This window comes from Apiotrichum porosum (genome assembly GCF_003942205.1).
Source record: "Apiotrichum porosum strain DSM 27194 chromosome Unknown scaffold_10, whole genome shotgun sequence".
Classification (NCBI taxonomy): domain Eukaryota; kingdom Fungi; phylum Basidiomycota; class Tremellomycetes; order Trichosporonales; family Trichosporonaceae; genus Apiotrichum; species Apiotrichum porosum.
In genome coordinates, this window is record NW_021167117.1 from 484,383 (window position 1) to 498,198 (window position 13,816).

A 13,816-nucleotide genomic window follows, 5' to 3' on the forward strand; every position below is an offset into this window, starting at 1 on the left:
CTGTGGCAGCACGAGGCAAGCGACGCACGCCCGTTTCGCATAGTTTCTGTTTCTCCCGACCTAGCCACTGGAGTGTGTCCCTCGTCTCAGAACCGGACAACCCATTGTTACTCGACCAGCGAGCCACCGGAGGAGAGGAGGACCTTTTGTCTGGGAGATTGACTCTGTGACCCCGCCATGTATGTGCCCAGATTACGCGATTGTCTGGTCTGGTCTGGTCACAGTGCCTGCCACTCTGACCGGACCCCGCCAATGTCACCAGAAACTCTAGACACGACGCCACGAGACCCGTGAGATGAGATGAGATTCGAGGTGGAGATAGAGCCCACGAGGCCGCTTGGCTGTTCTTGGCGAGTGAGGCACCTGGGTTGTCGCCTCTGAGGAGCTAGAGCGCAGTGCATTCGCCTTTCAGCCATGTCATGATGTTCTTGCTCATGCTTTGGTTTGGCCCTCTGCTTCAACGGTGACAACAACCAAGGGTCGTCGTTTTGTTCGCCAAACCAAACGACATGTTTCCGTGGTCGCATTCTGGCCCAGTCTCGGCTTGAGCGGTCCGATTCCGACGGAGACGGTGTCAAGGTTATGCACGGTTGGGTTACTACTGGGACAGCCGTGCATGTGGAGCCTCATGACGGCCCACGACCACGCTGACTGCGTTACTCCACCTCACGGCAGAGGTACTGATCGGGCGGCGACCATGCCGTGTATCGTATCGCCTCGGGTGTCGGCGGAGCCGGAGTATGTACGCGAGTGTGCTACAACCCTCACCCTCGTAGTCTCGGGGCAAGTGGGGAACAAAGAAGAAGCGCACGAAGCTCAGAACTCTCATCGTGCCAGAGATTCAGAGAACGGCGCGCCACTGACGAGGGATGGATCCCAGCTTCCCAGCCCATCATTGTTGGGTGATCATGGGTGACTGACTGCCTGGGAGACAGGCCGCCACCCCATCAGTGGCCGGATCAGTGGCGGCCGTACGGAATTCGTGCGGCTACGCCTCGCAACCAGCGCCATGCGCTTATGTGGTAAGGGACGCGAGAATCCAAGAACTTGGCTCTCGACGCGAGGGGACACGCGCAGCGGGCCGCTCATGGATGCCAGGTGCGTCAGATACAGGTCGACAGATACAATGCGGTCTGTCAGGTGCGTGGAGCACGAAGCCTGTTCAGTCTCACCTCGGGTGAGGTGACTTGCAGGTGCGGCGTGTGCCGAGACAGTCCCCATCACGCAGGCCAAGGTCACAGACTCGTTTCGAACCCCTGGTCGACAATGGCAGCGAGCGCCATGGCCTGGACGTTCAAATCGCAGTGCCTCATGCACACACAACTCTTACCCACAGCACACAGTGCGCAGGAACGAGTGGTGGCCGCCAAGGCCATACTGACGGGCTGTGAGGCGGTCGCGATGACAAGGTACGGGCCAGGCAGAGGTTTCCCTGGTCTGTGCATCTCTTCAGCCAAGATTAGGGGCCCACAAGACCACCCAAAATCTCATTCTGTGGACCTGCAGGAAAAAAAAAAAGCAACAATACAGCACCGCAGGCGGCGTTTTCGAGGCGATCTGAATGTGTGCTTTTCGCACTGCGAGGTCCCTCGATTCATCAGCCCTTGTGATGATGTTGGGTGGAAGGATGGCGCCACGCGCCACACAGAAACGCCAAATGACGCCCGAGAATGCCAGAAGAGATCCGAAGCGTTCTATCCCTGGCCACCTGGGTTCTGGCTTGCTTGACCGCTGCTGTGTGGGCGCCGTGTGGGATACAGCAACGATACTCTAGGTTCTCAGCTGGGCGCCGTTGAATGGAGAATGGAACATGTCGTACAGACCCCGTTTTCCGACGCGGGCACCGAGCAGTTCCGTGGCGCCCCAACCCGTCCAAACCCACCAGACCAACGGGCCGTCGGGACTGTGGGTTAGACATTCCCACAAGCCCAAGTGACGTCGACCGGCCCCCGTGTTGAGAAAGAGGGATGTGCTGTGGAGCGCACGACGTTTGTTTCCATCACCCCACCCCTCGTCTCCGAACGGACGTTTACCTCGACGTGCGGCGTTTTCACGGCGCCTTGAAAACGCATGTCAAGCCAGCCAGCAAAGGGCGCAGCAGGTACCAGTGTGTGGCCCTCGCACGCCCCGCAGACGTCGTCAGCCATGAGTGCGAGGGAAAGGTCCTCAGAGAGAGAGAAGGACAGAAGACGAAGTTGGAGTGTGGCAGATGTCGAGCCGCGTGTGCGCCCCGACGCCTTTCGCCGAAAAGCCTCTGTGGGCCCGACATATCCAGCAAAAGCGAGGGCCAAAAGATAGTGTTGTGGTACCCTGACATCAGAAGGCGGCAGTGTAAGGCCAGCGACATCGTGAATACACATGAAGCAAGCTCCAGAGGTGATTCGGGCGAGGAAAGATTGCTTGAGAAGAAAGGGCCGTAGCCCGATAATGCTTCTCACAGCATTAAGAACAGATACTACACATGATCTTAGCCAAAAGAGGCCAGAGAGGATACAAGGAAGGTATCCAGATGTCGAGAAGGTCACGAACGAGCGGATTTTGGAGGTGAAAAAGAGTCAAAGGCGTGTCGGAAGGTTTCGGCCGGTGGGGCGTTCCACCAATGGGCGCAACGCATTTTGAGGTTGTTTCGTTTTCGATTCACGCTCAGGCCATGTTTGGACGACATGTATGTGCTTGCGCCGGCGGCGAGTTGTGGATTCCTTGGATTGCGATGTTTCTAGCATGCGATGTGAAGGCAGGTTTACGCAGAGACGGTGAATGAGAAAATGGGCAATAAATGGCGAAAAATCGGCATAAATACAGGACCGTACGTTCAGGCGGTGCCACAGAATGTGCAGCTGCTGCAGACTACTACACGGTGTACCCGAGTGTAGACGCTACTAATGAGGCTGCGCTACTAATGAGGCTGCTTGGCGCAACACAGGCGTGAGTGGGTGGGTGTAACGTGACCATGGACAGTGACCTGGTATCTTGTGTATCCGTTGCCCGAGGCAAAAGTGGCAGGGAATGCAACGCAGCAAGTTTGTTTGGTGCAACATGTATATGCTATTTGCATGCAGGCTACAGTACAGACTGCAGATGACTACAGCCGCGGGGAGGTCTCCGCTATATGAGTGTGAAGGTCTATTTCACACCGGGGTTGGGTTGGGTTGGGTTGGGTGGGAAGATTGTGTAGTAAATATGGTAATGGATGGGAGGCTAGTGTCTTGTATGTCCGTGGCAAAAAAAAGGAAGAAAAAGTTAGGGGGAGGAAACCGTAAGGGATACAGCGCGGGGGTGTGTGCTGTGCTGTGATGGGCAAAAGCACTGGCGGCCGGCGCCATGGGATCTGAATGTGCTTGCAGCAGTAGGGATGTATTATGCGCTGGGAGCGTGGATGAGTTCCGGAAGAGGCTGGAGCTTGCCGGTGCCGACGAGCATGCCTTGGCGTCCGTAAAGGTTGGCAAAGACGCAGAGGTTAAAGTCGGCAGTGGTGACCATGCGGTCGACGACGGCACGGATCTCGTGCACGAGGGGCTCAAAGCCGAGCTCGGCGGCGAGCGTGGCTTCGCGAGCGTGGCCCTCGGCACGGGTGAGCTCGAAGAGCTCGCGGGCGGCAATGACCGACGCCGCGTCGGCGGGACGGTGGTACTTCTCGCGAGGGTCCGTCGTGGCGGCGCCCTGGCCCGTGAGGGGCTCGGAGAGGGCGACGAAGCGGCGAGCAGGCACGCGAAGGCGGACCGAAGTGGGGATCGACTCGCCGCGGGTGCACGGCTTGGAGTCGATGCCGCGCGTGTCGTACAGGAACGACTCGGGCTGCACGCGGTGCAAGAGGAGCGTGTTGGTGAGCATGGCGTAGACGAGCTTGCGGAGCGAGCCAAGGGCCGAAAGGTAGGCTGGGGCATCGGGACGCGCAATCTCGTTGGCGATGAGACTGTCAAAGTCCTGGGCGAGGCTGTTGACAAGCTCCACATCGGCCTCTGAGCGCGGCATGGCGGTGAACACGCCGCGGGCAAAGACGATGCGGTGGGCCATGTGGAGGCTGAGGTCCGAGGGGCAGTCGTCGGCGGAGCGAGCAATCGCGAGGCCATTGCCGAGGGTCATGACATGCTTGTAGTTTTCACGGACCTGGGCGACCTGGGAGGCGACTTCGTCAGAGGTGGCCTCGGGGTTCTGAGCCATGTACTTTGTCTGGAAGGCTGAGAGAATGGACTGGGCAATGGCAATGTCGACCATCTCGGCGTGGAAGTTCTTGAGCCTGCACGAGTCCATCTTGAAGACCTCGGGCACGACAACCTTGGAAGGGAAGACGTGGCCTGTGACGGGGGTACCCGGGCGGCGCGAGGGGACAATGGGTGGCCACACCTCGGACGACTCGACCCAGTCGCCAAAGACCAGGTCAATGAACCCGTCCGAGAGCGAGCGAATGACAAACTCGGTGTTGGACGAGCAGTCACACTGACCCATGATGTGGCGACGCTCGCGGGGCGAGGTGGCCATGGCCACGCGCTTGGACGCTGCGTTGATCCAGCCATACGTCTTGGAAGTCTCGAGGGTGCGGTGCGCGGCAACGAGATAGTTGATAAACGTCGTCATCTCGTTCTGCTCTGCCTGCTGCCAGAGGACGCCCTTGAGCGACTGGACCTGGTGGTTGGCAATGTCGAGCTTCATGACCTCGACGCAGTCAAAGCACTTGCGCAGGCCCGACACGACGTCGGGCTGACGTCCGTCCAGCCCGCTGGCAGTGGCGACCATGTCATCGACCATGGCGTCACGAACCGGTGCACAGTGGACCTTCATCGCCTCGCCAATGACGCGGAAAATGTTGACGTCAAAGTTGCCGCGACGGACCTGGCTGGTGAGGAACTCTGCGTCGAGGGCGGCGAAGAGGGTAGGCACGAGCGAATGCGTCACTGTGGGGCAAGCCGGGCCGTGAGCCGACTGGACATCACGGTTCATGGCGTGGGCGTAGTGGTTGACGCACGGCGTGGTGGACGCCATGAGCGACTCGAGGATCTGGCGCAGGGTCTGGATGAGCTGTGGGAGACGGCTCGGCCACGTCGCGCGCGACTCTTTCCACCATGCGACCTCGCTCATGTTCTCCTTCCAGCGACCGCAGATGCAGTCCTTTACGCGGCCGTCGACGTCCCAGCGCATGCAGCGGCAGCCGTACTCAATCTCGGCGCGCACACAGTCCCAGTAGCGGTTGGTCGACTCGCACGCGGGCGAGGGGTGCACGATCTGGGAGCGCATGGTCGAGAGGAGGCCATAGCTGGTCGACGAGTAGGTGATGGGCGTGTGGATTGGCCGGAAGCCAAAGTTATCAAAGAGAAGGTCGTGCCTCATCTGCGGAAGACGAAGCACCTCGTTTGTGTCGAGCACACGCAGCGAGCGCATGTTGACGGGGGGCTCGCGGGCCGCTGCCATGAAATGGTCCTGAGCACGGCCACGGATCTGGCGCATGATGCGCTCGTCTTGGGCCTGCTCGGCCGCATCCTGGGCCGTCCACATACGCATCTTCTTGCGCGGCGTACCGCGAAAGTACTTTGCCGCACTCCTCGCCGCGTACATGGCGCTCGGTCGGTGGCTCTCGGGCGGGTCAGACAGGGACCGTGCCCGCTTGAGCGCCACAGGCTGGTAGACCTGGGCGACGCGGTATGGGCTACCAGCCTGTGAAACGATCCTTTCCATCGGTTTGCGAGCGTGGCGTACCCAGCCAGGTTCACGGGCGGCATGTGTAGACGACAAAGTGGAGCTTGTTCCCTGCGTAGACGCCACTCGGTCGAGCGGCTTGCAAGTCAGGAGGCTAGGTTCCGGAGTCGGTGTAGTGGGGGCCACTGTCGTGGGTCCTGGTCGCGAGCATGGCTCCGCAACGGGTGCGGGGTCGGTGCTTGCGACAACGTCCATGGCCGTGCTGCTGGTGCTGGGCACGACATCGACGTCCATCATGTGGCGCAGCTGTTCAGACGACGAAGGCGGGCTTGTCGGACTGCTTCGTGCGGGCTTGGGCGCAGGTGCTGGAGAAACAAACGGGGTGAACATGTCCGAGTCGAGGGCGCCCGAAACATTACGCCGCGCCGCGGTCTGTGACGACTCGGCGTGGGCTGGAGCAGTAGGGAGGCTGGGGGAAGGTGCGAGCTTTGGGCTCGGGGGTGCGCGCGAAGTCGAGCAGTTGGCGGGGAGCATGTTGTTACCGCTGCCGAGCGTTGGGCTCGAGTGGGTAGCTGCACGCGGGTCGGTATCCTGCGAAGAGCTTGGGCGGTGTCCCGCCGTTGGTGGCCGCTGCTGGGAGAAGGCCGACGACGACGACGACGAGGCGCCGCGGTCAAAGTAAGGGTCGGTGTCCATGGTGTGTCAAAAAGACAAAGAGGTGGGGGTGGTGGACGATGGAGTGGGGAGGTTGGTTGTTCCTTCTGTGCAAGTTGCCCGAGTGGCGCGAGGTGCGTTTTAGCCTCGTGGGATGGGCGAGTGAGGGGATGCCGAGAGAAGAGAAGAAGCACAAAGGCGCGCGATCACAGATGGGGAAAAGGCGATGGTCGATCTCCGAGTGCCGACGACAGAGACGTCAGAGGCGGACAAAGTGGCCGAAGGCTCCTTGGGTTCGCACCGTTCTGATGGGATTGTGGCCTCGATTGGTGTCGCGCTCAAACGAGAGGGTGGACACGGTAGCACAGGATGATGGTGTGCAAAGGGAGTCCGTCGTCGTGTTCAGGAGCGAAACACGGTGCTCGTGGGTAGTTGCCACCAGGAAAATGTCACGCTTTCGGGGTGAACTTGGAGGGCTGGTGTGGCGGGGGTGTGTGAGAGTGAGACCGGTGTGTGCGGGGCCTGTCGGGGGAGGGCGTGAGCAAGGGGTATATGGATGGTGGGTAAGGACGGTGGAGTAGAATGCGGTGGGGGTTGGGGACGGGGCTGCGCACCTGTGCTCTGATGAGGACCAAGACCGATGAGAGGGACTACGGCTGGTGTACACGGAGAGTCAATGAGCGAAGGGGAGAGGGGGGCACTGTCCGTCGAGGAACGTGCTGGTCACTGCTGCGGCCGTGTTGTCGTTGTCGTTGTCGTTGTCGAGTCGAGGGGGTTTCAAGGTTCCCGGCAACACGGAGAGAGAGGGAGCGGAGGGTGTGGGTAGTGGTATCGGGGAAGGGATGCCGTTGAGAAGAACCCGGGGGAGAGAGGGGTTGTCTGAGACCATCAGTAAGAGCGGCGCGCGCATGGCGGATGACAGAATCCGGTGGGTGGTTGATGGGTGATGGATGGGTGATGGGGGGCTGGGGTGGCTGTGTGGGGTACTGTATGCACGCGCGTGCACACGGTCCAGGCAGGGACGATCGAGAGGGAGACACGAGAATGAAGCCTGCCCCCCGCTGTTACCGGTGACGAGAACACTCGACGACCATGGTATATACGTGGTACGCAAGGGGGAGAGGCGAGAGGGGGTGGTCGCCAGCAAGGGGAAGGAAGCACTTACCAGGGCCGGAGGTTATCGACGACTGAACAGGTGGTGGGGGTGGTGGTGGTAGGTGATGGGTTGGTGATGGGTTGGTGGGTTGTCCTGCCCGCGTGAGTCTCATGTCTTGTCTTGTTATACATATGGTGTGCGCGAGAGAGTGGTATGTGTGTGTGTGTGTGTGGTGCGTGCATGCACAAAGAGGGGGGGAGACACCTGCCGCATACCGCGCCGGGTCCCGATGGTCTCCTAAGAGCGCTCGATCTCCGCATGCAGAGTCGTCATAGCCTCGTTGTCTTAGACTGGGCCATTATAAGAAAAGCCTGCCGCGCGCACGCGCTGGCGTGACAAGCGCCTAGCTGGGACGTGGGTGGAGATCGAGGCATTCATGACAGACGACCCGTTTTTGGCTGCTGCCGCCTGCACACTCTTTCCTGGAGCGGCGGGTGTGGCCCACGCGGGGGTCTCTGCTCGACTCATTTGCACAAGAGCGCCTCACGCCACCATCGATGCGGCGTACGCGCGGGGGTGGTGGTGGTGGTGGTGGTGGCCGTGGTGGTATGCGGTCTTGGAAAAACACAGAGAGAGATCGGAGACGAGCAACGGCTTTCATCCTGCCCAGGGAAATCTGGGCTTTGGCGCACACGCACAGTCGCCGTGACACAATCACACAATGAACAACCCATGGCACAAGGTTTGCCCAGCAGCAGCAGCATGTGTGTGGGGTGGGGTAGTAGGGCACAATGCACCTCGTGAGACCCCCCTATACACCACAATGCATGGACTGCTCGTGCAGAGTGGAGCGGTGGCGGGACAACGGGGAGCGAGTGGAGATGGGTGGAGAGGAGGGACCCATCGCGGGGCGGGGGGCGGGATGACTTACCTGGAAGCCTTTAGGTGGAGGGGGGGATGATGGAGAGTGGGGATCCCAAAAGAATAGATGGTGTCGAGAACCGACGGTGAGAGGGCGAGGGAGAGGGAGAGGAGATATAGGAAGAAGAGAGAGTCGAGTAGTTGGGAGAGGTAGAGATAGTCGAGATGAGGAGGAGGGGGAGTGGAGAGGCAGAAATGTTGTACGACTGGAGACTGGCGAGGGGGTGTGGGGTCTTGTGCGTGCAGAGGAGGCAGAGGAGGAGAGGGACTGGAGAGAGAGGGGGAGGGGGGAGGTTGGAGTTATAAGCAAGGAGAGTACATCATCTGTCTGAGCGTAGCATGGGCGGGGACGCTCTCGCTCTGCTGTCTTGTGCGTACCACGATCGCCGCCCCGCTCGGCCGGCCGCGCGTATGAAGAGTGGACTGGTGCAGTTCTGTCTCTCGTAGCTCTGTAACAGCAGCAACGTCTCTCTCGCCGCCTCCCGGAACGCCTTTTGCGCGCGCGCACCCAGGGAAAGGAGCAGAAGAGACGCTGCCCTGGGGATCCTGTTCGTCGCCCAAAAACCCCCTTTGGTGGCTCCCCTCGCTCTCGGTGGGTCGTCCCTCTCCCTCGCTCTCGCTCTCGCGCGCTGCCCTCTGCTGGGATGATTCGCCCTGGCGGTGGCTCACTCTCATTCCCGCAATTACATACAGTATCACGGCCTCTTATGAACGTTTGGTTTCGGCTGAATCGCACCACTCAAACCCCCCCCCGCCAGGCGACCCTTGGCACCCCTCTCCTCTCCTCTTCGGCTGCCTAAACTCCCCCCCCCCCCCCCCCCCCCCGGGCAACCCCCGCCACCATGCATCATAACGCGTGCGCGCACGCGCATGTCCGTATGCGCAGCATCATCATCGGCGCCGCCCCCCTCCCACCGCGGCCCCCTCATAGTCATCAAGGCTGGCCATGGCTGGCACATACTTTGTAAGCCGCCCACGGCTGATGATACTCCGCGCCCGCCGCTCTCGCAAATGGCTGTGCAAATTTAGGAACCACTCTTGTTTTTTTTTTGGCTTGTCTATTCTGCCCGCCCATCTTCGGTCGTCGTGTCGAGCATACGCCGCCTGTCTCGGTCCATCTTGGATTTGGTCGCAAAGACAAAGGACCGTGCGTATGTATGCTATGCTGGCTGCGGCTAGCAGCGGCGACTGCGGAAAGCCAAGCACAAAGTTGGGCCGCTTGGTCGCGTAGAGCGGCCGTAAAAAGTGGCATGTCCCACACGCACCACGCACCACGGGCCACGGGCCACGGGCCTCTTCCGTCTGCTCTACTTTGGAGCCTGAGCCTGAGTCTGCTCACCGAACAAGGTCGGAGGTTAAGCCTCCGAGAGTGGTCTCTTTGGCTCTGTCAGCATACAGAGTTCTCTTGCGTATACCTCCTCGCCCTGAAGTGACCGAGCACGAGCAGTCCGTTCTTCGGGCTTGTCGTCGCTCTCGTACAGTCATGCCGTAGTTTTTTAGTCTTGTCGCGCGCGCGCGCGTCACGGCCGGCCGAGGCACCGGCGTGCCGGGGGCCTGACCTGGTAAACGCTGGACGCGAAGAAGGCTCTTGCCTGACAGACATGACTGGAGCAACGACGATGAAGGGGTGTGTGCGGCCCATGTGCCGTTCTGTATAAACCCAAGAAACCTCGTCCAGTCTCTTGTCACGGTCATCCGCGGTATCCGTCCATCGTCCATCGGGACGCGCGGGTCGGGAGGCGACCAGAACAAAGCAGGCCGGGGAACTGCAGGCACCAAAGGAACCCAGTATCCATCGATGATGACACAGTAGCAGTAGTAGTCCCAGTACTAGTGGCACTGACATTGCTCGCGAGCCAGCAACGGCACGAGAGGCGATGCCTTGTGGAAACAACACAAGCCTGGACTCTACGAACCGCCGTGACACGTCTGGCGCGGGCTCGGTGTCCCGCCAAAACGTTCTACGCCTGTCCCACCGCCATCCAACATGCACTCCAATGCATCTGCACACGGGCACGGCCTGGCCAAACTGCAGCACGGCGTCTGGTTGAGAAACCCATTTCGCAGATCAGATCTCGGTGTACGCACTTGGCCCCAGGTGGTGCCTCTACCGCTAGAGCACCACCCACACCCCCTCCGACGGACGGCGTACACGGTCACCAGTGGCGTCCAAGGTTAGGACCATGGCCGAGGATGACGGAGGTGGGGGGGGAGGGAGGCGTTTGGGGTGAGGCCACAGCGGCGAGCACCGCTGCAGCGCTGGCAGGCTGTAGGCTGATTGTTGGGATCTCTGTCGGTCTCGGAGTGGCGGACGTACGTGCGTGCATAGGTTTATGGGTTTTCTCGCAACTTTCCGATGGCCGGGTTCCGTGTGTGGGCCCTGCCGCCATGGGGATCGGCCGCCTGGGGAACGCGGGCATGAGATCGAAGGGGACAGCCGTTGGGAACCGCTAGCAGCCGGTCGATGACGGTGAGGATGCTCGGCTGCAAAACACGCAGGCGAGCACAGGTCAAGAGGAGGAGGAAAACGGCCGGAGAGACAAAACTCTTGGGCCACCTGTGCAACCTTAAGTGACCCTGTAGCCCACACTCCCTAGATCGAGGTTGGTGGGTTTTTTGCCATGTGCCCATGTCCTGGCCGTCCTGGCCTCCTGTCGTTCCCAAATGTCTCGGTTCGCCGCAGCGCCGCGGCCTCATTCCTTGGGCATCACCTCCGACGTACCTCTGGTCCTGCCCGCCGCCGGTTAACAAAACAAGCGCTGCATACCCCCCCTCTCCCTGCAGTATCCCTGGAGACCTTCTGAACTATCCGTCCACACAGCACACCTTTGCGCCACCGAAAATACAGTTGCAGGAGTCGAAAGCAAAGAGCAAATGCAACAACAGGAAAAGGGACGGACCGACGTCGGTTCAGCAAAAGCAGAGGCCGAGGATTGCATTTTGGATTCATTTTTTTCTGTCTTCGCTGGCGCGAGGCTTGAAGCAAACGCAGATCTGCAGATCCAATTGGGATAAGCGCTGCCATTGAACTTTGTGGCCCAGGACAATCCTATCTCGCCTCCATTGGTATTCTATGCAAGGGGCCGGGTCATCCTCGGCCGACCAACATCCGTCTAGTAGACAAACGTCACGGACGCCCCTCTCGTTCTTGCCTGCGTTGGCGCTCGACAAACTCCGCGCGGAGTGTTTGTCATCACGGGCTGCGAACGAACAGGAGCATAGGAAGCGCCCAGGGCGGCATGTGCTTATCGTTGGGAACAAGCCAACAGAAGGTATTTCCGCGTAAGGGAAGGTGGGGAACCAAAAACTGTCACCTTCTGCAAGATACGTGCGTGTGAGTGTGTGGGTGGGTGGGTGCGGATGCCACAATGTGGCGGAAGGGGCAGCCTGCGCTTCGAGCTTTGGGGTCAGTGTCCACAAGGTTCAGTGGCGGGCGGCTCGCAGCGGTCAACGGCAGGCGAGTGCGAAGCGCATGCTCCCACACACCTGTCGGACGTGTATGGCGACACACACCACCGCCGCAATGCGGGAGTCGGAAGCGGGAGAGGTACCGCCAGTTTAACCCAGACTAATGCCTACCCCGCGGGGTGCAGTGAACGTCTGCCACTGTTGCTTCTCGTCACCACGCGTGGATGTGTGTCAAGGTGACGCACTGCATGTTTGGACAAGGTGCTCACGCTGATGTCGACCATTGCCTTGGTGGTGGCAGGTTGGCGGCCGGGGGGGGGGGGGTCGTCGATCGACGCGACGATCCCGCTGATCGCAGCCCGCAGCCTGCAACCCGTGCTTGTATCCGCAGGCCATCATCAGGCATCCGGCATCCGTGCACCTACCTGCCGCCTCCCGAACGCCGACGGCGCCGGCGACGCACGCAGTGCCAGGCATGACGGCGCCGCCTGAGGATCTGAGGAGCAACAGCGCCTGTCGGGTGCACCAAATGCACCGATTTCGGGGGCTTGCGGGCATTTTACAGCAACAACTGGTTCATGGCTGACGGCCGCTCCTACAAAGCAGACCGACGCCAACCACCCGATTCCTATGATACCGGCCTGTGTCCTGCAGGATGACGCACAGACTTCGAGGACCTCTTGTTGCATCGAGTGACTAACTAACTCCTTTTCCGGCTATGAACGTTTCCGCCGCAGTACAGGGCAAGTGAGCGTCCTCGCCAGGTGGCGGCCGATCGATCGAAACCCCCCGCAACCCATACGACCTGGCCACACACACCCCCTCTTGTCGTTCCGAGACCGTTGCTGCACAGGCGAGCGCCAGACGCCCATTTGTGCGTGTCGGACCAACTCCGTCGTCATTCTATCCGCACCCGAGCATACCGGCCGCCACTCGGTACAACGCAACGCACTCACAGCCCCCCCCGTTTCCCTTTGGATCCTAGAATCCCACGTCGGAGCTTGCTGCTCAAATTCCGCACATGGCCAGATGGCGCTTGACCCCCCAAGCCTCTGTAGCTCTGTAGCCGGTCCCCTACTTCGGCGATGCACTCGTCCGCTTTCCTCAAACCTGAGCTTCCAAGGACCCAAGACACCCCAGGCCACAGCCCGTCGGCCATCATATGGAGGCCATGGGGATCAGATGTGGCTCCTCATGGGACCATATGGGGATCTCCCACGCCGTCCGCCGATCACTCGGTCCATTAGCGTCGGATAATCTCTCACTAATTACTGTCTTTACGGCCCCGAGGCCCAATTCAAAATACACACACACCATATGGAGCCACACTAATCGCCCCCCCAATGATCCCAATGACGATGCGGCGTGCATGCGACGCCGCCGACGACGACGACGACGACGACGACGACGACGATGCAGATGTGGCTAGATGGCCGATTGAAAAGTAGTGTGGTGCCCGTGGCGCAATCTCGTCCCGGATTCCCGCCCGTGCGTGAGCCCACAGTAGTGGTCCAATGGTCCAATTGTCCACTGGCCAGTGGTCAGCATCCAGAACGGCGTTCCGATCCAGCGAAACAGATCCCGATCAAGGCCGCGACCACGGCGCCAGCATTCCAGTGTATAGTGTACCAGTGTACTGTGGCTGATGTGGCGTTTGCCCAAGGCCACACGCCACGAACATGAGGCTATAATGAGTCAGGTTTGATGCAAGACAAGCTGATGCAAGCCAAGGGGGCAGGTATGCCGAAGGCCGCTGGCCGCTACGCGACGCGCGACGCGGCGAATACGGAGGTACAGCAGGGAGGGGACCACGGAGGGGCCGGGGGGGCCTGAGTAGCGATGACAGCAGCTGGATACATGGGGCTCGTCGCAGTAGCGCCGCCCCCAAACTGCGCACTCCCTTCGACAGTGTCGGGATGTCGGGGCTACCGAGCTTGCAGCCATGCCATGTCCGCCCAGCGGCCCAGGAGCGTGTAACGCGTGGCTGCCAGCCTCCAGGCCGTATGGTCTTGAACGTTATGAAAGGAACGCACGCTTGTGGGCCCTTTACGGCTAGGTATATTCGCGAGTTGGGTTTGGCGCGTCGTTGGCGGCGGCGTTGGACTG

The 13,816-nt window shown here is 60.5% G+C and overlaps 1 protein-coding gene across 1 annotated transcript; it reads right to left on the bottom strand.

The window, feature by feature from the left end:
- Window positions 1-3,357: 3,357 nt before the first annotated feature.
- On the bottom strand, window positions 3,358-6,327 carry EHS24_001308 (uncharacterized protein; the record flags this gene model as incomplete). The annotated part of the gene is made up of 1 exon (XM_028617108.1): window positions 3,358-6,327. One exon carries the CDS (start codon window positions 6,325-6,327, stop codon window positions 3,358-3,360), a length of 2,970 nt encoding a protein of 989 aa, XP_028474415.1.
- Window positions 6,328-13,816: the final 7,489 nt, after the last annotated feature.